The sequence below is a fragment of the Megalobrama amblycephala genome, linkage group LG23 (genome assembly GCF_018812025.1).
Source record: "Megalobrama amblycephala isolate DHTTF-2021 linkage group LG23, ASM1881202v1, whole genome shotgun sequence".
Lineage (NCBI taxonomy): Eukaryota > Metazoa > Chordata > Actinopteri > Cypriniformes > Xenocyprididae > Megalobrama > Megalobrama amblycephala.
Window position 1 is genome coordinate 3754923 of NC_063066.1, and position 20030 is coordinate 3774952.

Consider the following 20030-nt stretch of genomic DNA (forward strand, 5'->3'; position numbering starts at 1 on the left):
GTCATTTGCCCACCGGCAACTATAGTTGCCGCTCGTACTTTTGACTAAGTATACAAAAAACTATAGATCTCTTATAAGATTTGTTTTGTTTGGATGATTCTAGAGACCCTCATGATTACATAGATATATATATATATGTCAACAAAAGATTCTTAATATTAACATGAAAATTACTTTTCTTTGGGAGGGTTTGCCTTCAATATGCTTCCTGGAAGTAGGGGTTGGAAATTGACAGCCTCATGTCACAGGAAGGAAGTGAATACCTTTTTTTTGTTCTTGAAATCTTTTATTTGGATGTTTTCTTGCATGTCATTGAGACATAAAACATGGAAAACATCTAGAAAAACACTTACAAAAGAAAAATGACAACCATACACTGCGGCAACCATAGTTGCCGGTGGGCTAAAATGGGTTAAAGGGATACACACAAAAACGGTGTGTTTTTGGTCACACCCAAATAGGGGCAAATTTGTCAAGTTATAATAAATGATCTGTGGGGTATTTTGAGCTGAAACTTCACACACACATTCTGGAGACACCAGAGACTTATATTACATCTTGTGAAAAGGGGCATTATTGGTAGGAATAGCAAAAGTTGAAATTTTTTTTGAAGAATCTATTAGAATCTCTGTTTTCTCCATTGTCGTGGTATTTAGCACAAATGATTTGTGCTGCATTGTGACAGTCCCAATCAGTCTTGACTTATGTACTTTAGCTTCACCTTTCGGCTCTAGAAGGACACATTTGGATGTCCGTCCCCTCATAGAGACCGTTCGTCATTTATGCTCAATTTCATTAGTCTTTTGTTCCCCCCTCTTTTCATTCTCCTCTGTTATTAACAGGCTTTCATGGCAGTGAACCTCTGTTGCTGTCATTGAATATTCATAGCTGTAGCCCCATTTCAATGCTAATAGCAATCATTGACTTATTATATTCAAGCTTAGCTGCCGACTCGGTCAGAAAGAGCAGCCCTGCTTTTGCTTTTACTTTTTAATAGAGGTGTAATTTAACATCCCATTATTTCCCTCGCAGCAGACTAAGTGTTGCCTTGGTCCTGACATTAAACGGCTCAACCCACAGCTATTACTATTTCAAGCACGGCACAGAACACTGACCCGTCGTGAATAAGTCACCCATCCAGCCGCTTTTCATTTGAAAAACCGTTTGACAGTGACCTCTGTGGTTGACTGATGATGCTGGATGAGGGCACAATCTCTGCATTTCATCTGTTAAGGCTCACAGCACATTGACGGCACGTGGTCTCTCTCTCATATGTGCCGTGTATTCATAGATTTTTGTCTTTTGTTGTCTTTCCTCAGGAGGTGAGGAGAGCCAGAAGAGGAAGAGGAGTAAACCTGAGGCCTTCCCCACTGCTGAAGACATTTTCTCTAAATTCCAGCACCTCTCACACTTTGACCAGCACCAGGTCACCTCTCAGGTCAGCCCGAATTGAATGAATGAACTACTGTGGCTTGTTTGTTTTTCCCACAGGTTTGTGTCTTAAGCCCAAAATATGCTTTGGAATGTGGAAAACAAAGTATGCTTAGAGCTTTAGAGGCATAATTCCACCCTATTCTACACTTTTGTTGCACTAATAATGTTTATTCAAAAGCTTTTCCACCTTTCCATTCAAGGTTTTCCACCCCTGCTCTTACGCTAAACAGTGTTTCCCATACATTGATTTATTTGTGGCGAGCCATCACAATATCAACACTGACCGCCACAAATAGATTACTATAACTAGACTAGCAGCCCGAAAATATATTTAAACTTTTCGCAATATCAAAAGGTCGTTAATGTCGTGTTTTGCGCCATTGCTGTCAAACAAACTAAAATAAAAAAGCTCTATAATTCTTTGTAGGGCTGGGCGATATATCGCATGTGATTGTCACACGCATTTCGTCAGTAAAGCAGGTTCCCTGATTACCGCTAAATCGCCATCACCTGCTTTCAAATGGAGCGGCATTTAATAGACAGAACCGTAGTTCACTGACAAGCCACGCAATATCACGTTCATTATTGAAGGCGATTCATCTGCTATAATGAACGTGATATTGCGTGGCTTGTCAGTGAACTACGCTTATCAAATCGCAGAAGACTGTCTGTTTCCGCTGGCACACTTCCCTCACGCGATCATCATGTGATCAGCTCCGCGTCTCAGTTCACAGTGAATGAACAGTCAAAGACTGCATTTGTGAACGTAGCAGGCACTGATTATGCATTATTTTCACATTTGCATAGTTGACAATTACAGCATTTCACTTGACTTGTAATGAGATGCATTTGTAAACTTGTTTTCCGCCAAAATAAGAACTTAACTGCAGTGGCCGCCACAATAAAAGCATGACTGCAGCGTGCGCCAAAATAAAAGCTCGACTGTAGTTTCCGGCAAAATAAAAGATCGACTGCAGTGTGCGCCAAAATAAAAGCTCGGCTGCAGTTTCTGCCAAAATAAAAGCTCAACTGTAGTTTCCGGCAAAATAAAAGATCGACTGCAGTGGCCATCAAAATAAAAGCACAACTGAAGTTTCTGCCAAAATAAAAGCTCGGCTGCAGTTTACGCCAAAATAAAAATGTAACTGCAGTTTCCACTAAAATAAAAGCTCGACTGAAGTTCCAAGTGTAGTCTGGCTTAACAAATGAAGCATTACACCGCCAAAATAAAAGCTCACGTATTTATCTCATAAGTTTAGAAATTAGGACAAAACTAATTATGAAAGCTTCATTTATTTACAGTGGATTTTTTTCAATATATGGCTATTACTGCCAAAGGAATAATATTATAACTATTATTATGATGTAGTGTAATGTGGAATGAGGAACTATATCACAAGGTAAAAGAGGGTTGAGTCCCCTTTAAAGTTCAGGTACAAGTCAATGCTCAGACAAAAATTTTTTTTTTTTTTTTTTGCACACTGAATATGGGTTGGAGCTCTAAATTTTGAACTTTCAAAATGCACCAGATTTTATTGAATTTAACTTTTTAAATGTACAAAATTTTCTTCTGGGGGGGCCATACCCCTCGACCCCCCTAGAGGGACCAAAGTCCACCCACCACAATGTAACAAAATCCTGTGGGAAACACTGCTAAATTTGTGATTTTGTCCATTTCACGGACAAAATAGGTTTATTGTCAGCAGCGTAGCAATGCATGAAGCAACACTCAAACAGAAGTCTCTTTCAAACCAAGCAGCTTTCTTTTGGTTGATGTGGTGAAGTTGTGTGACTAACTTGAACAAGATTAAAATCTGCCTTCACTCAAAAATTCCCAATCTCGTGGATTCCTGGATTTTGCCCATGAAGTTTCGCCAAGCAAATAAATCTGGGTAAAACTTGTGCGGTGTATTCCAGCCTTTACTGATTTAAAATCATCATCATTCCCTGTAAATCATGCCCTTCACTAAATCTCATTTGCTTTTATGTACATTCAGATGTTCAAATATGCTAGGGATGTCTGATTAATGGAATTTTACACTTGAAAAACTTGTTTACTAATTAAACTTGTTAAAGCATTGTGTTAAATAATAATTATTACAATATTGACCAAAATAATTTTGACTATTATTATAATCAAGCAGCTTTAAAATGGGCTTAAACTGGTGTGTTTGGGTTCTCACAGGTGTCCAGGAATGTTCTGGAGCAGATCACCAGCTTTGCCTTAGGGATGTCCTATCACCTCCCACTGGTCCAACACATCCAGTTCATCTTTGACCTCATGGAGTACTCGCTCAATATAAGTGGCCTCATTGACTTTGCGATACAGGTATGAGAGCTGATAATGTGTAATATGGATCATCCTTGGCTGCTGTCTGTTGGGCATTCTGAAGGCCTCAAAATACTCGCTGTGATATTCTTCTCGTAGGGGTAAAATGTTTGAAATACCTGAGCAGTGGTATACTGTCAGCGAATAGTTTGGAGCGGCGTTTAGATGAATATTTAAATATGTGCTGCACTCTGTGCCCTCAATAATGAAAAATTAATATACAACAAAAATGGTGAAATAGCATCTAATTATAGCGATCAAATGGCTGCAATTCAGCACACCAGTCATGTAATGTAATGTAATGTAATGTTTATTCATATGGCACTTTGTACAATAAATTCCTTTAATGCAAACAGATTTATAGTATTTAACATGGATATTTAACATTTACGTCTGACCTCAATGGACTGAACAGAAGAAATTAACCAGAGAAAATGTCCATGTCACAGAAGGCGGAGCCTCAGAGCCACACCTACCTATTACATAATCACCACGGACCAATGGTAGTTCAAAGGTGCTTACCAGCCAGAGTGAATTTTTCCGGAAATTTTGCTTGATGTATGTCGGGGCCTTCAGTTTTCTTCCTTGTTTGATTTTTAAAGGGTTAGTTCACCCAAAAATGAAAATTCTGTCATTTATTACTTTCCCTCGTGTCGTTTCACATCTGTAAGACCTTCGTTCATCTTTGGAGCACAAATTAAGATCTTTTTAATGAAGTCTGAGAGCTTTCTGTCCCTCCATAGAGATCCAATGCAACTACCACTTTCAAGGTCCAGAAAGGTGGTAAAGACATCATTAAAGTGATTCCGGTGGTTTAACCTCAATTTTATGAAGAGACGTGAGTGCTTTGTTTGTGCAAAAAAAAAACATAATTTACCACTTTACTCACAAAAATATTGATCTGCAATGCACATTCACAAGAGCTTCTTGACATGCATTTTGTGTTCATGCGAGAGCTGACATTGTTGCGTCAATAATATAATTTTGTAAATGAAGTGGTAAATGTTTTTTTTTTTTTTTTTTTTTTTTTTTGTGCACAAAGAAAGCACTCGCGTTTATTCATAAAATTGAGGTTAAACCACAATTACTTTAATAGGGCCCTCTAATTTCCGCGATCACGGAATCGTTTGAGAAAACTACCGTCATAAACACAGAGAAACTCAAAGCTCTGGGCAAACCGTCAAAATAAAAGTTCGATTTAACTTGACAGAAACATATTACTGTTGTACAGTAGAATTTAGATTAATTTAACAATAAATTATTAAAATATATTTTTAAACAATAATCTCAGTGTTTCTTCCATGTTTTAATTGTAACAGTAAAGCTCTGTTGTGCAGCACATTGTTTGACAAAAAAGTTTAATTTCATGATTAAAAGATAAATTAAATAGTATGTGTTCATTTGATTGCCAGAAAAATTTAAATACACAACAGAACTTCTGAAAAAAAAAAAATAATCATAAAAATATATTTTTTAATTAATTAATATTGTTTTTAAGAATTCAATTAATTAGACATGCTTTCTGATTATTAAAATGGAATTAAACCATTAAAATGGAATCCAGAAAACAGAATTTGGTAAAAATAAAATTTGAGGGGAAAGAATAAAATGTTTATCATAGGGCCATAAAAAATTTATATATTTTTTTTTTTTTTTGTTAAACTTTTATTAAATTGTTGGTAAATTGGACAAGATTCATTATTTCAATTAATTAGACATGCTTTTTGATTACTAAAATTTAATTTAACCATTAAAATGGAGTCAAAAAATAAATAAAACGGAAAAAAACGGAATCCAGAAAAATTAAAACGGAATTTGGGAAAAAATAAAACGGATTTCATAGAGCCCTACTTTAATAATGTCTTTACTGCCTTTCTGGACCTTGAAAGTGGTAGTTATATTGAATCTCTATGAAGGGACAGAAACCTCTCAGATTTCATCAAAAATATCTTAATTTGTGTTCTGAAGATGAACAAAAGTCTTACGGATGTGGAACGACACAAGTAATCAATGACAGAAATTTCATTTTTAGGCGAACTAACCCTTTAAATAATACAGTATACAACATCTACATTATATTTAGTGGTGCATGTGAAGGAAAGCATTATTACTTTGTATATTGGTGATTAACCTCAGTGTGTGTTGGTCATGTAGCTGCTGAATGAGTTGAGTCTGGTGGAAGCAGAACTCCTGCTGAAATCCTCCAACCTGGCTGGCAGTTACACTACAGGTCTCTGTCTGTGCATTGTGGCCGTGCTGCGGAGATACCATTCCTGCCTCATCCTCAACCCTGACCAGACCGCACAGGTCTTTGATGGGTACGTCATGTCTACTGCTCGATATGACATCTTTCGGGATGATGTTAGGCTATTTGGACAGTGATGAATGTCTCATATTGTGCTCAACAGGCTGCGAATTGTAGTCAAGTCTGGCGTGAACCCTGCAGACTGTTCCTCAGCTGAACGCTGTATCCTGGCCTATCTCTACGACCTCTATACCTCCTGCAGTCACCTAAAGAGCAAGTTTGGGGAGATTTTCAGGTGAGAGCAACGAACTGAGTACTTTTTAAATATATATCCATATTCCTGGTCTCTAATGGTTGCTGGTTTTGTGTGAATTCCCACAGTGAGTTCTGCTCAAAGGTAAAGAACTCCATCTATTATAACATCGACCCATCAGACTCTAACATGCTGTGGGATCAGATGTTCATGATCGACGCCATCGCTAATCCTACCGCACACAATCTCAACCACTCCATGGTGGGAAAGATCCTCAACGACAGCCCGGCTAACCGCTACAGCTTTGTGTGTAACGTGCTCATGGACGTGTGCGTGGACCATCGTGATCCTGAGAGGTATGATTTTTGCCATAATCGAGCAGCCCTAACTAAGACTTCAGTAATAGCAGAACACCTGCATGGCATCTCTACTATGGTGTACAAATGTTGTGTGGTTTGTTTCAGGGTGAATGATATCGGTATCCTGTGTGCGGAGCTGACGGCGTACTGTCGCTCTCTCAGCGCTGAGTGGTTGGGAGTGCTCAAGGCTCTCTGCTGCTCTTCCAACAACGGCAACTGCGGTTTTAACGATCTACTCTGCAACGTTGACGTGAGTCGAAATATCTATTGCGTAAACCCCTAAAGGTGCAGTTACAGTGAAAGGAGCGATGTATGAATCAAATTTTAAGCAGTTTTCTGTTTGTCAGCATGGCAAATTCACTCAATCAGTTTGAACTTGTTGTAAATTCTGTGTGGGGAAATATTTTTCCTATTGAAATGAATTGATTTTGCCTATGAAAACCCATGAAACAACAGTAAATGTCACTGCACCTTAGTATGATGTCTGCTGTTTGTGCATATTTGAACCATGACATGACTAAAGTGTGTTTTTTGTGGCATGTCTGATGAAGATTCTCTGGTAGACTTACTTTAGTCACCTAGATGTCTCTCTTTTGCTCAGGATAAGTAGTGAAATGTCTAGTTGCAGTGCTTCCCACAGGTTTGAAATATACTTGCGGTGGTAGCCGGGTGAAAAATCCTCCTATTACCCATGGCACAAAAATGTCTACTACATGTGACAAACAAATAATGTGTGATTTTTAACCATATTTTTATTTATTGAAATTAATTTTAATTGCATAGCATACTGTTACATTTCATTACATACTAATATTATGCACTATTATGCATTGTAAATGATGCAAAATTACAGCATTTAAATGGTTTACCTTTTCCTAGTTCTCTTTGCTGTCATATAGTGTCTCTCTCAGTGAATGGGACACAGATTTTACTAGTAAAATTTATATAATGAATAATATATGTTGAATAATGTTCTTAGTCTTTTTTTCCTGTGGGGGAGACTACAATAATTTACTATGAATTAAATGAATATCAAATTAAATATAGTTTATTGTGTAACCAAAATACCAATAATGCCCAGAAGAGAGAACTTTTGACTTTTAATTATAAACAAGCCCGAAATACACCGGGACTTTTATTTTGAAATGTCTACACAATTGCTGGCTGATCCTTCAGATTCCATGAAGTAGACATTGTCATAATTCAACTTGAGTTCATTAGCAATCGCTTGGCATAAATCTGCGCTTTTCATTGATTGAGAATCACTTTGAAGCAGTCTGAAGCGCTGTTACGCGACACTGTAGAACCCACAACAGCGCCACCTTGTGACTTTGCAACATGCTGCAGTCTTTGTGAAATATCCACCGCATCTCTGCAGCTCACATGGGAATGTCAGCGGGAGTAAACAGTTCTGACGCACACGTAACGAGCAGGTACGAAACGCATAGGGCAAGGGCGATTCTCCACTAGTTAGTCAATCGCTGATGGTTTCATCATCTTGGGCAGATACAAATATATAAGAAGATAAAACTAATAAAAGCATAAATGTGTCTCCAAATATACCTGGGCGGCCCGCCCAAGTAAAATCCATGTGTGGGAAGCACTGAGTTGACTAGAACGACTACTAGATGTTCTTGGTGATAATAGCATGTGTTTTTCTCTTTGGCAGGTCAGTGATCTTTCTTTCCATGACTCGCTGGCGACATTCGTCGCTATCCTAATAGCTCGGCAGTGTTTGTTGCTGGAGGATCTGGTGCGCTGTGTGGCCATCCCCTCCCTCCTGAACGCAGGTACGGATCCCCACAGGCTCCCAGTATTCCACATCCACCTGCCATACAGACGCTCAGTCACTGCTTACCTCACTCTTGGAAGTGCAGGCGTTTAGTTTTTCACAGTTCCATAAGAGACGTCAGTACTAACCTTCTTTCTGTTTGATGTCTCTGGGAATGTCTATCTTTAGACGCACTGATGTGTGTCCTGGAGCCATAGAGCTCCTTCTGCTGCCCACAGTCTCTCACTCTGTCTCTCTGATTGGTTCACTACATAAGGAGCTATTCAGGGCGGCAGTGAAAGACTGAATGATGCTGTTGAAATGTGGAGTATGTTTTTAGAGAAAGAGCATGACATGATGTGGGAAAAACACATACTTTGTCATTGATTTAGGGTTAATTTAGAGGGATAATTTTCACAAAATTAATTCTGTTGTTGTTTTCTCACCCTAATATCATTAACCTGTTTGACGACTTCCATGATGTTTTGCAGAGTGCATAATGGTACCCTGAAACACATTCCATATAATTTGTGCACTACGTTTCAAGTCTTTATAAGCCATATGATAATGTTGTGTAAGAATTAAAAGGAATAGTTAACCCAAAATTGATAAATGTTGTAAAATGTCCAAACCCAGAAGACTTTCATTCATCTTTGAGTCACCAATTAAAGTGTTTTTAATATTCTTTCATCATTATTGTTCATCCACTGAAAGTCTACTAAAACTTTGACTCTTCAAAAAGTTCATAAAGAAAGAGAAATCCATATGAATCAAGCGGTGTAATCCAAGTAAACCCTTCTGATCACTCTATATGATGAGCAGATTTAATCACGGCTTTTATTCACATACACACAATGATCATCACGCATACGTAGAGCTCATCAAATATGGTAAACGGTAGCTTAAATGTGCTTGCTTGATGCGTGAGAAACAGAGATTTGTTCTCGCATATCAAGCAAGTGCATTTGAGCTTTCATTTACTGTATTTGATGTGCTCTATGTATCTACCTGTTTTTGAGTTCAACAGTGGTGTCATTCAGGTTGGAGCAACATGAGGTTGAGCAATTCATGACAACATTTTTGTGTTTGGTTGAATCAAGTCCCTTATAGGAACTTAAAGGGGATCTATTATGCCCCATTTCACAAGTCTCTGGTGTCTCCAGAATGTGTCTGTGAAGTTTCAGCTCAAAATACTCCACAGATCATTTATTATAGCTTGTCAAATTTGCCCCTATTTGGGTGTGAGCAAAAACACGCCGTTTTTGTGTGTGTCCCTTTAAATGCAAATGAGCTGCTGCTCCCGCCCCCTTTCCAGAAGAGGGTGGAGCTTTAACAGCTCAACAACAACAAAGCTGGAGAATCTCACGCAGCCAAAATGAGGATTGTCATTAATGGTGTTCAGCCTTACATTGTTCAAACCGGAGTCGACACTGATGGAGAGACTCAGGAAGAAGACATTCTGTACTGCCTTCATGCAGCTGTGAGCCAGAAATGATGGGGTCATGTTCTGAAGCGAGTGCCTTTTTATGGTTGTGACATGTTCGTGTGTGTGTGTGCAGCCTGTAGTGAGCAGGATTCTGAACCTGGAGCCAGACTGACCTGCAGGATCCTGCTTCATCTGTTCAGAACCCCACAGCGTAACCCCTGTCCACAAGACGGCACCAAATCAGGTAATTTAGACCTCACACATCCCATCTGAACTCTAGATCATATCGCAATATATATCCACAAAACTGTGAATAATGTTTCTGTCCACAGACAAATCCACAGTGGGCATCAGATCATCCTGCGACCGACACTTGCTGGCTGCGTCTCAGAACAGCATTGTGGTGGGAGCCGTGTTTGCCGTGTTGAAGGCCGTTTTCATGCTGGGTGAGATTTTGGGTACCTTTTTGTTGTGCATTCATGTCTTGGTGAACATACAAAAGCTTTAATTGTATCCAGTGACCAGAGAGCAAAACGAGAAAACCAGGAAAGGCTTGTGTTAAAGGCTTTTGGTAAATGACGTAGAAGAAAGCCACAGGAATGGGAGATTAAGCAAATGGGACCCAGCTGGCAGTGGGTGAAAAAAAGTGAGACTTTTTGTTTATTTTTCCAGGAGATGCCGAGCTGAAGGGTTCAGGCTTCTCCCATCCCGCTGGATTGGACGACATTGGAGAGGATGACATGGGCTCCAAAAAATCCGGAGGACGTAACGTCTCTATTGAAACGGCCAGTCTGGTGGTTTACGCCAAGTATGTGCTGAAGAGCATCTGCCAGCAGGTGATGATTATGAGGATCTCATCCTTGGAAAGACTTTAGCTATTATAAGCTATATTATAATATTAATAGACTGAAGTTGTGAAGATAATGTCCTTGGCAAAGAAACACATTTTTGAGTGATGTACTCACCGCTAGCTTAAAAACAAGGATCTTGTGGAAATGCGTCACCTGGCTGTGCCCTCAGTATTACCCCAAATTGTGTTTCCATCACTGTAATGAACTGAGGCCCAGTTTCCACATGGTATTAAAATGAGTTTTGGTCGATTGGACACATTCCCGTTTACATCAGGGGCCTCATTTATAAAACTTTGCGTAGATTTCATCTTAAAAGTGTGTGTACGCACAAAAAAACAGATTTATAAAACTATGCGTACGCCATAACCTGTCTACAAATCCCTTTATAAATCCCAGTCAGCGGAAGATTGTGCGTACATGCATCTCCACCCTGAAAATCACCATATATGGAGCTTATGACGCCGAGCATAACCTCATCTGCATATCATTTCCATACATATTCCCATCCACGTGACACCATAGTTAACATTTGTGCCATACACATTGCATTGCTAAAAATCACCCAATATTCTGATGTTTTAGATTAAATGTATCAAAATATGCATAAAAACAAAATTGCATTAAATACATAAGATAAAGGTTTTAGAATAGAGTTGATTCATTCATTTCCACTGGCTAAATAGTATTTTAATTGTTTAAAGGTGCCCTAGAACTTTTTTTTAAAAAGATGTAATATAAGTCTAAGGTGTCTCCTGAATGTGTCTGAAGTTTCAGCTCAAAATACCCCATAGATTTTTTTTAATTAATTTTTTTTAACTGCCTATTTTGGGGCATCATTATAAATGAGCCGATTCAGGGCTACTGGCCCTTTAATTCTCGTGCTCCACGCCCACGGAGCTCGCGCTTGCCTTGAACAGTGCATAAACAAAGTTCACTCAGCTAATATAATCCTCAAATGGATCTTTACAAAGTGTTCGCCATGCATGCGGCATGCATGCATCGGATTATGTGAGTATTGTATACTGTTATATTGTTTACATTTAATTCTGAATGAATTTGAGGCTGTGCTCCGTGGCTAACGGCTAATGCTACACTGTTGGAGAGATTTATAAAGAATGAAGTTGTGTTTATGAATTATACAGACTGCAAGTGTTTAATAATGAAAATAGCGACGGCTCTTGTCTCCGTGAACACAGTAAGAAACGATGGTAACTTTAACCACATTTAACAGTACATTAGCAACATGCTAACGAAACATTTAGAAAGACAATTTACAAATATCACTAAAAATATCATGATATCATGGATCATGTCAGTTATTATTGCTCCATCTGCCATTTTTCGCTATTGTTCTTGCTTGCTTACCTAGTCTGATGATTCAGCTGTGCACAGATCCAGACGTTAATACTGGCTGCCCTTGTCTAATGCCTTGAACATGGGCTGGCATATGCAAATATTGGGGGCGTACACCCCGACTGTTACGTAACAGTCGGTGTTATGTTGAGATTCGCCTGTTCTTCAGAGGTCTTTTAAACAAATGAGATTTATATAAGAAGGAGGAAACAATGGAGTTTGAGACTCACTGTATGTAATTTCCATGTACTGAACTCTTGTTATTTGACTATGCCAAGATAAATTCAATTTTTCATTTGAGGGCACCTTTAAAACAATTCAAATCAAATTTATGCAGTTTTGCTGATAAGGTGAATATATCTTTTAGGAAGTTTATAGGCTATTTTTAGTGGAAACAGATAGGCCTACTTATTTATTGCAGTGTAATTGTCTGTCTCGGCGCGTCACTGAAGTATTTTAAAAAGGAAACGTGCAAATCTTACCGTTTTCCTCAAATTATATCCTTCAAATACAGTGGTAACTGTTTGAAGATCCTTCACACGACATCAACACCACTGTGCAGCTGCGGTTATACAGTAAAATATTATCATTGGAACTATTCAAACTGGACAACGGACCGTTCGACCACCGAATCCAGCAGTGTCTTCCATAATATCCAAGTTAAGTGTGCATCAATGATCGTCGTTCCACGCTAAAATATTTTGTCATAACATCTGCAGTTTAAAGAGGAATTATTGTGCTCCTAGCGCTCCTCGCCCATCATTAAAACAGCGTGTTTTAGCACATCTACCATCTAAATTCATATCACTTTCGTTTAACTTCTCCGTAATGACTGCGTAATGTAATTTCAGTGCATATCGCCATTAGTGAAAGTGTAATATTAATGTAAACGTGAGTTTCCTTCCGAATTTAAATCATTCCTTTATTTAAACTGTTATTGTGAACATGCACTGTATTTATGATTATGACTCATAATGAGAATTTATATTGGTTTTCCTTCATCTGCCGTAAGTCCCGCAGCTCACCATTGGTGTCGCCAAACTGCTCTGTCTCCAAAATGTTCGGGTCAGAGTTTGCGTGGAAATGCGCACATTTTCCCGTCAAGTTTGTTTTTATAAATCACAACTTGGGCATCGGAAGTGGCGTACGCACTTTCAGGGCCTTTTTTTGTGCGTACACAAAGTTTTATAAATGAGGCCCCTGATGTTTTAACCTCTTTTTTGACTTTCAACCACTTCTGTCCTGATTTCTTTGAGGGGAGGGTCTATGAGATGGTAAATGTATGACCTTTCAATCTAATGGACAAAATAAGCTCACACAAAAACATACGGAGAGCAGCGGCTTTCGTTTCTGCTCTGATAGCTGCAATATCATCACGCCGAACGCTGTGAAATGGTGAGAGAACATTGTGCTTGGTACGCATTTTCAGACCAAACTTGGGTCTTTAGCCAACAAAGTCTGGCTAGGGCGCTTCCCATGATGTCTACACAATTAGGTCCGTAGGCGGAAAGTAGACGGTCTTCTGTGGCTGTTCGAATCGGGTGTGTCTCATACGTCCTGAAAAGTGAAGCTGCGGGCTCTTTGATCGCCCCCTGGTGGCTGGATGCAGTACAGGTCATAAACCCCGCCCTCTCAATGCAGTCGAATGAGACTTAAGTGAAAACATAAAAATAAATTATGCTTCAAATAAAACTTTCTGAAAGATGGTTTTGGTCATTTAAGGTAGTTGTTATCACGCTGATATATATTCAATTGTTCGTTTTTGTGATAATTTAGATTTTAGCTAGCAATTTGATGCTATAAAAACAGGGCGTGTCGTCATGATTTGCAGTTGATTGACAGCTTCTCTGAGGACTGTCGGAGCTTTGAGGGGAGATTGAAGATGTATAACTAACTATTAATTTTTGATTTCTTTGTTATTTAACACCAACAAAATGAGTTGTTCAGCAGTAAACTGTACTAACCGACCTACAGGATCTGACGGATCACTGAACTTTTTTCTGTAACATTAAATGTGGGCTTCATAAGCCAGTTAATGTTATTAGTTAAGATAACACACCTAATGTTAACCATGTCGGGAAAAAGCAGGTGATCGTTATCTGGCAGTTACTTATTATTTTTATGGGTATAAAATAATAATTAGCAGGACAAAACTAATGATAGCCTACTCTAATTACAGCAATCGATCTCCTGTAACGTTAGTTGAACTTTATTTAAAATGGCAGGACCGTTTCTGACATTTTAGAGTTGTTTCTAGTGGCATATAATATTGATTTTATCTTCTGAATTTTTGAGTTTCAAAAATGTTATTGCTCTAGAAACAGAATAGCCTATTATTTTATAGGTAGAATTTTAAATTGTGTATAATTATATAGCCTATTTAAAATACATGAATGATGACGCAGTCGCCTGGGCGGAAGTTTGATACCGCGACTCCGCCTCCGGCTCCACTGACGATTCCTTCTGCGCATGCCCAGGCTCCAAACGTTTTTTTTTTTTGACGTATTTCGTAACGTCAGCGCCCATTCGTCAGCCCATTTTGGCTTCAGTTCATTACATTGGAAGGAAGCGGTGTCGTGTCGTCCATCCTTTTTACAGTCTGTGGTTCGAATGCATTCGACAGCATGAGTGTTTACACTGCGAAAGCAATCCGGTCGAATGCGTTTTCGACTACCTCTGGAAGTGGTTGAAAGTGCACAAGATCAAAACGTTTTACACCCTGTTTACACCTGTAACGTTTTGATCTTGTGCACTTTCAACCACTTCCAGAGGTAGTAGAAAACGCATTCGACCAGATTGCTTTCGTAGTGTAAACACTCATGTTGTCGAATGCATTTAGTGTTGTCTACTTGTTATCCAATCGACCAAAACGCATCTTAATACCAGGTGGAAACAGGGACTGAAACTCCAAAAATGATCAAGATCATTTAAGAAGTTTGCATTTCATTTTGCTGATTTCTTTTTTTTTTTTCATTTTTGCTGATCTTTCAGGAGTGGGTTGGCGAGCGTTGTCTGAAGTCTCTGTCGGAGGACAGCAGTGCACTACAGGATCCAGTGCTGGGGAACATCCAGGCTCAGCGGTTACTGCAGCTCATCTGTTACCCACACAGGCAGCTGGACAGCGAGGAGGGCGAGAATCCTCAGAGACAGCGCATCAAACGCATCCTGCAGGTCACACGCTCTCACATGACCCGATGAGAACATCTGCTCCATAGTAGACTGAGCTTTTTGTAGTAGTATAAAGTGAATTCAGACTCAGGAAGAAGTTACAACTTTTAGACGTTTCTGAATGGTTAGTGGATAAATTTATGTAGTTGCTGTGGAGTTGATTCAACTCATCCACTAGCATGTGCCGTCATGTTCATCTTTTGTGTTGAATTGATCCTCGTTTGTGAAGCAGTCCAGCGTAAAATGACGTCATGACAACAACACTCTACTACAACAACTCTTCCTCTTCTCTAAAGCAGCCCAACATGGCCCCGCCCCCTTTGTTGTGTGTTCTTGGTGGCGGGGTTTATGTAAATTTTAGGGTTAGTGATGTCACTAACCCGGGATGAAGCTCGTTGTAGTCCCTACCAGCCGTTTGTTGTAGTCATTAAACAGAGAAAATATCTCCCTTTGCATTGAACGTCATAACTTTGCAGATGTTGTTTATGCTCAAACAGCAACATTACACACTAACTAAAGTTAAAAAAGTGAAATCATAATCAAGGACCCCTTTAAAGATCTCCCTGCATTTCTGCCAAAATAAAAGCTCAAGAGTTTATTTTTAAGGAGGAAAACCTGTCTGAAAACAGTAGTTATTTTTGCAATTCCATGTGGTGATGCTGTAGATGCAAAAAATACCATCAGCTTTAAAACCCAGCAGAACAGGTCTGCATACATAAAGACAAACAGATGATTTCCTGTTTTAGACATCAGGCTGTCAGCAATGGAAGAGCAGCAGAGAATGAACAGACAGTCATTTCCCCAGGCTTAATTATTCATTTCACACCCTTTAGCCTTTAAGCCATTAATGATTTGTGTGAGTCTCACAGAAGCTCATTATTCTGGATCGGTTTTCATCTTCATAAAGTGTGAAGACAGGGGCCCGTCGCAATTAATATCCAGCTGGGGCTCTGAAGCTCTGCTTTGATTCCTTTAAAAACATTCTTTCCATATTCCGTCTGTTTTTCTGCCTACAGAACATGGACCAGTGGACCATGAGACAGTCCTCTCTCGAGCTACAGCTCATGATCAAGCAGTGCTCACCTAATTCAAACTCAACTAATGTAAGCTCAACTAATGTAAGTGCTTGCTGAGTTCAACTCTGCTTGATGATTTCTTCAGCTTTCTCTAACGTTCATAATTTCCTGGTTCATCTGAATTCTTTACAGGAGCTGTATGCTCTTCAGGAAAACATAGCCAAGGCCACCATTGAAGTTTTCCAGAAGTCTGCTGAGATGAACTCTAGTAACCCCACCTGGAATGGCTCCGCTGTCTCTGGCAGCTCCGTCTCCAATAGCAACAGCGCCAGCAAACTGAAACCTGTGCTCAGGTGGGTGACCCCAATCAATTAAATTACTTTCAGTTTAATGGAGTTGGTGGACTGTGCATCTTGCATGCTTTCAAACAACACAAATCAATGTCATATCCTTAAGAAGAGACGCCTGACGTTTGTGTAGCTCATGACCTGAGTGTTTCTCAAACACTTGTTATTGTTTGTGTTTCGTTCAGTTCCTCTGAGCGTTCAGGTGTCTGGTTAGTGGCCCCTCTGATTGGTAAGCTGCACACCTCGGTGCAGGGTCACGTGCTGAAGGCTGCGGGTGAAGAGCTGGAGAAGGGACAGCACCTGGGACCCTCCTCACGAAAAGAAAGAGATCGGCAGAAACAAAAAAGGTACTAAGCTTTTAGCACTGACTTCAAAGCTGCTGTATCACTCCACTGTAGGGCCCTATAATTTCCTCGATCACGGAATCGCGGAATCCAGTCATAAAAACGGAATTTACTATATAACGCGGAATGTCACGGAATTTGTCAAATTTTTGATGAATGAATTAAAAGCAGGTCAGTACACTTAAATTAAATCGCGATATAGACTAGTGTCTGTGAATAGTAAACCGCAAAAAGACTATTTAAACATGAATCCTGCATACCTGTGTGACTCTGAAATGAATGATGTGGAAGCGCAGTTTCATTTACCTCACACACAATCGCGCGGGCACACGCACTCTGAAGCACATGCGACACTCGCGGTGTTTTCGTCCTCTGTCGCCTCACGAATTCATCTCCAGAGCTGCTCTGAAAGTCCCTTCATCAGCATTTAACCGCTTCGTTTGAGAAAACTACCGTCATAAACACAGAGAAACTCAAAGCTCTAGGCAAACCGTCGAAATAAAAGTTTGATTTAACTTGACAGAAACATATTACTGTTGTACAGTAGAATTTAGATAAATTAACAATAAATTATTAAAATATATTTTAAACAGTAATCTCAGTGTTTCTTCCATGTTTTAATTTTAACAGTAAAGCTCTGTTGTGCAGCACATTGTTTGACAAAAAAGTTTAATTTCATGATTAAAAGATAAAGTAAATAGTATGCGTTCATTTGATTGCCAGAAAGATTTAAATACACAACAGAACTTCTGAAGAAAAAAATCATAAAAATATATTTTTTAATTAATAAATATTGTTGTTTTTAAGAAATAAATTAATTAGACATGCTTTTTGATTAGTAACATTTAATTTAACCATTAAAATGGAGTCAAAAAATAAATAAAACGGAAAAAAATGGAATCCAGAAAAATTTAAACAGAAAAAACAGAATTTGGGAAAAAATACAACGGATTTTATAGGGCCCTACCACTGTTGCTTTTTACTGTGATAAGCTGATGTTTAAAGGGTTAGTTCACCCAAAAATGAAATTTCTGTCTTTAATTACTCACCCTCATGTCATTCCACACCCGTAAGACCACAAGAACACAAATTAAGATATTTTTGATGAAATCTGAGAGGTTTTTTATCCTCTATTGAAAGCAAAATTACTACATTCAAGGTTCTGAAAAGTAGTAAAAACATTGTTTAAAACAGTCAACGTGACTGCAGTGGTTCAACCTTAATGTTATGAAGTGACGAGAATACGAGAAAAACAAAAATAATGACTTTATTCAACAAATTCGTCTCAGAAAGAATTTTTGGGTGAACTAACCCTTTAATATCTTAAGTGTGCCAGTCATGCCTAAACATGTTGCCTAAGTGTGTTGCTCACTAGGGTTTGAGAAGTCGGTAAGCAACATATTTATGCTGCCTTCTGAGATTCTGTCCTATGATTTTTTTAATATACACTACTACTGTTCAAAAGTTGGTTGGTAATATATATGTTTTTGTTTTGGGGAGTTTCTTATGCTCAACAATGCAGCATTTATTTGATAAAAAAATAGAATAATATTGTGAAATAATAGAATTTGGCCTTTCTAATGAATATATTTTAAAATATTTTTTAGGGCTGCAACAACTAATTGATAAAATCGATATTGAAAATAATCGACAATGATTTTGATTAGTCACGTCTGCACGTTGTGCACGGGAAACCATCAACCAGTCACGTTACAGTAGTGAATAACCTATTTTATTGGACAAAATGCATATGAAAAACAGCAGAGGACACAGAGTGAGCTGCTCTGGGAAAGATGCATGATCCAAGTTGTCCGAACATGAGAATGCTTTATATTTCTAAGCACTTCAAACTAAAGAATAAGCGTTTACCGTGTCTTGCCCTGTTGCTCTGTTATATCCTTGATTATTATATATGAATATTTCCATTTTGTATATTCTGACAACAAGCAAGTCTTGTTAAACTTACAGACTTCAATGAATGCATGCACGTCAAACAGATGGTGTGCAATAATTCTGACCAAAATACACATTTTGACATTTGAAAACGCTCATTCATCCACACCAGCGTTTTCCAAAAGTTGCTCATCCACACTGAAACATCTGAAAACGCTTAAATCACTTTACGGTGCATGCGTAAAACATACTAAAAGCTCAGGAGATGATGCAGATATAATAAAGTTGTCATGCTATTCTTCTGGCACAATCATTTTAATAATATAATATTGTTGTTTACGATAATGAACATGTACGATTGTGTTAGAGGATCACCGTTCATGTTTTCTTTTCTCTTTCAGTATGTCTCTCTTGAGCCAGCAACCCTTCCTGTCTCTGGTGCTGACGTGCCTCAAAGGACAAGATGAGCAGAGGGAGGGTCTCCTGACTTCCCTCTACAGCCAAGTCCAGCAGGTACCTAATCAACTCCACCCCTCAAACACTCTGTGTGTCATTCAGTGAATGCTTCACATCTCGTTGGACTGATACAATTATTCCTCCATCAGATTGTGACTAACTGGCGTGAGGACCAGTACCAGGACGACTGCAAAGCCAAGCAGATGATGCACGAGGCCTTGAAGCTGCGGCTCAATCTGGTGTGCAACTGTTATCTTTCTCTCATATCATCTGCCTTTAAGGCTGACAAAACAAGCACGATCTCTGTGATGATCAGCCTCTTATCAGTTTCATTTCCTTGTGTGCCTGAGGTTAAATGAATGTCACTAAGAATTAACTCATTTTTTTTTATTTCTTGTCACATGGTCTAGGTGGGCGGGATGTTTGATACGGTACAGCGTAGCACGCAGCAGACGACGGAGTGGGCGGTGCTTCTGCTGGACATCATCAGCAGTGGCACAGTGGACATGCAGTCAAACAAGTGAGATCTGACACCCCTCATTCACCGCCTCTAATCATCTTTGCTAGACCATCTGATTTGAATGATGCGTGTTGTTTTCCATTAGTGAGCTCTTCACTACGGTGTTAGACATGCTGAGCGTGTTGATCAATGGCACTCTGGCAGCTGACATGTCCAGCATCTCTCAGGGCAGTATGGAGGAGAATAAGAGGGCCTACATGAACCTGGTCAAGAAGCTCAGGGTGAGTCTGATACTGTTTGGAGAAAGCTACGGCCTTACATTGAG

The 20030-nt window shown here is 39.1% G+C and overlaps 1 protein-coding gene across 9 annotated transcripts in view; it reads left to right on the forward strand.

Annotated features, from left to right (window-relative positions):
* The window catches only part of med12 (mediator complex subunit 12), a 43741-nt gene that overhangs the window by 13705 nt on the left and 10006 nt on the right, over positions 1 to 20030 (forward strand). For 6 of the 9 annotated variants that reach the window (XR_007182736.1, XM_048176581.1, XM_048176578.1 and 3 more), the window contains exons 17-34: positions 1320 to 1438; positions 3620 to 3763; positions 5918 to 6081; positions 6172 to 6303; positions 6390 to 6617; positions 6726 to 6870; positions 8290 to 8410; positions 9951 to 10061; positions 10150 to 10263; positions 10490 to 10653; positions 15013 to 15192; positions 16206 to 16307; positions 16398 to 16558; positions 16738 to 16899; positions 19191 to 19302; positions 19395 to 19484; positions 19656 to 19765; positions 19851 to 19986. Coding sequence is in view for 8 of the 9 variants with exons in the window: in XM_048176581.1 (XP_048032538.1) it covers positions 1320 to 1438; positions 3620 to 3763; positions 5918 to 6081; positions 6172 to 6303; positions 6390 to 6617; positions 6726 to 6870; positions 8290 to 8410; positions 9951 to 10061; positions 10150 to 10263; positions 10490 to 10653; positions 15013 to 15192; positions 16206 to 16307; positions 16398 to 16558; positions 16738 to 16899; positions 19191 to 19302; positions 19395 to 19484; positions 19656 to 19765; positions 19851 to 19986 (2495 nt within the window). In the remaining variant the exon portion in view is untranslated. The remainder of the gene's footprint in view (positions 1 to 1319; positions 1439 to 3619; positions 3764 to 5917; positions 6082 to 6171; positions 6304 to 6389; positions 6618 to 6725; positions 6871 to 8289; positions 8411 to 9950; positions 10062 to 10149; positions 10264 to 10489; positions 10654 to 15012; positions 15193 to 16205; positions 16308 to 16397; positions 16559 to 16737; positions 16900 to 19190; positions 19303 to 19394; positions 19485 to 19655; positions 19766 to 19850; positions 19987 to 20030) is intronic. The other 3 variants (XM_048176582.1, XM_048176585.1, XM_048176584.1) reach the window with 1 other exon arrangement.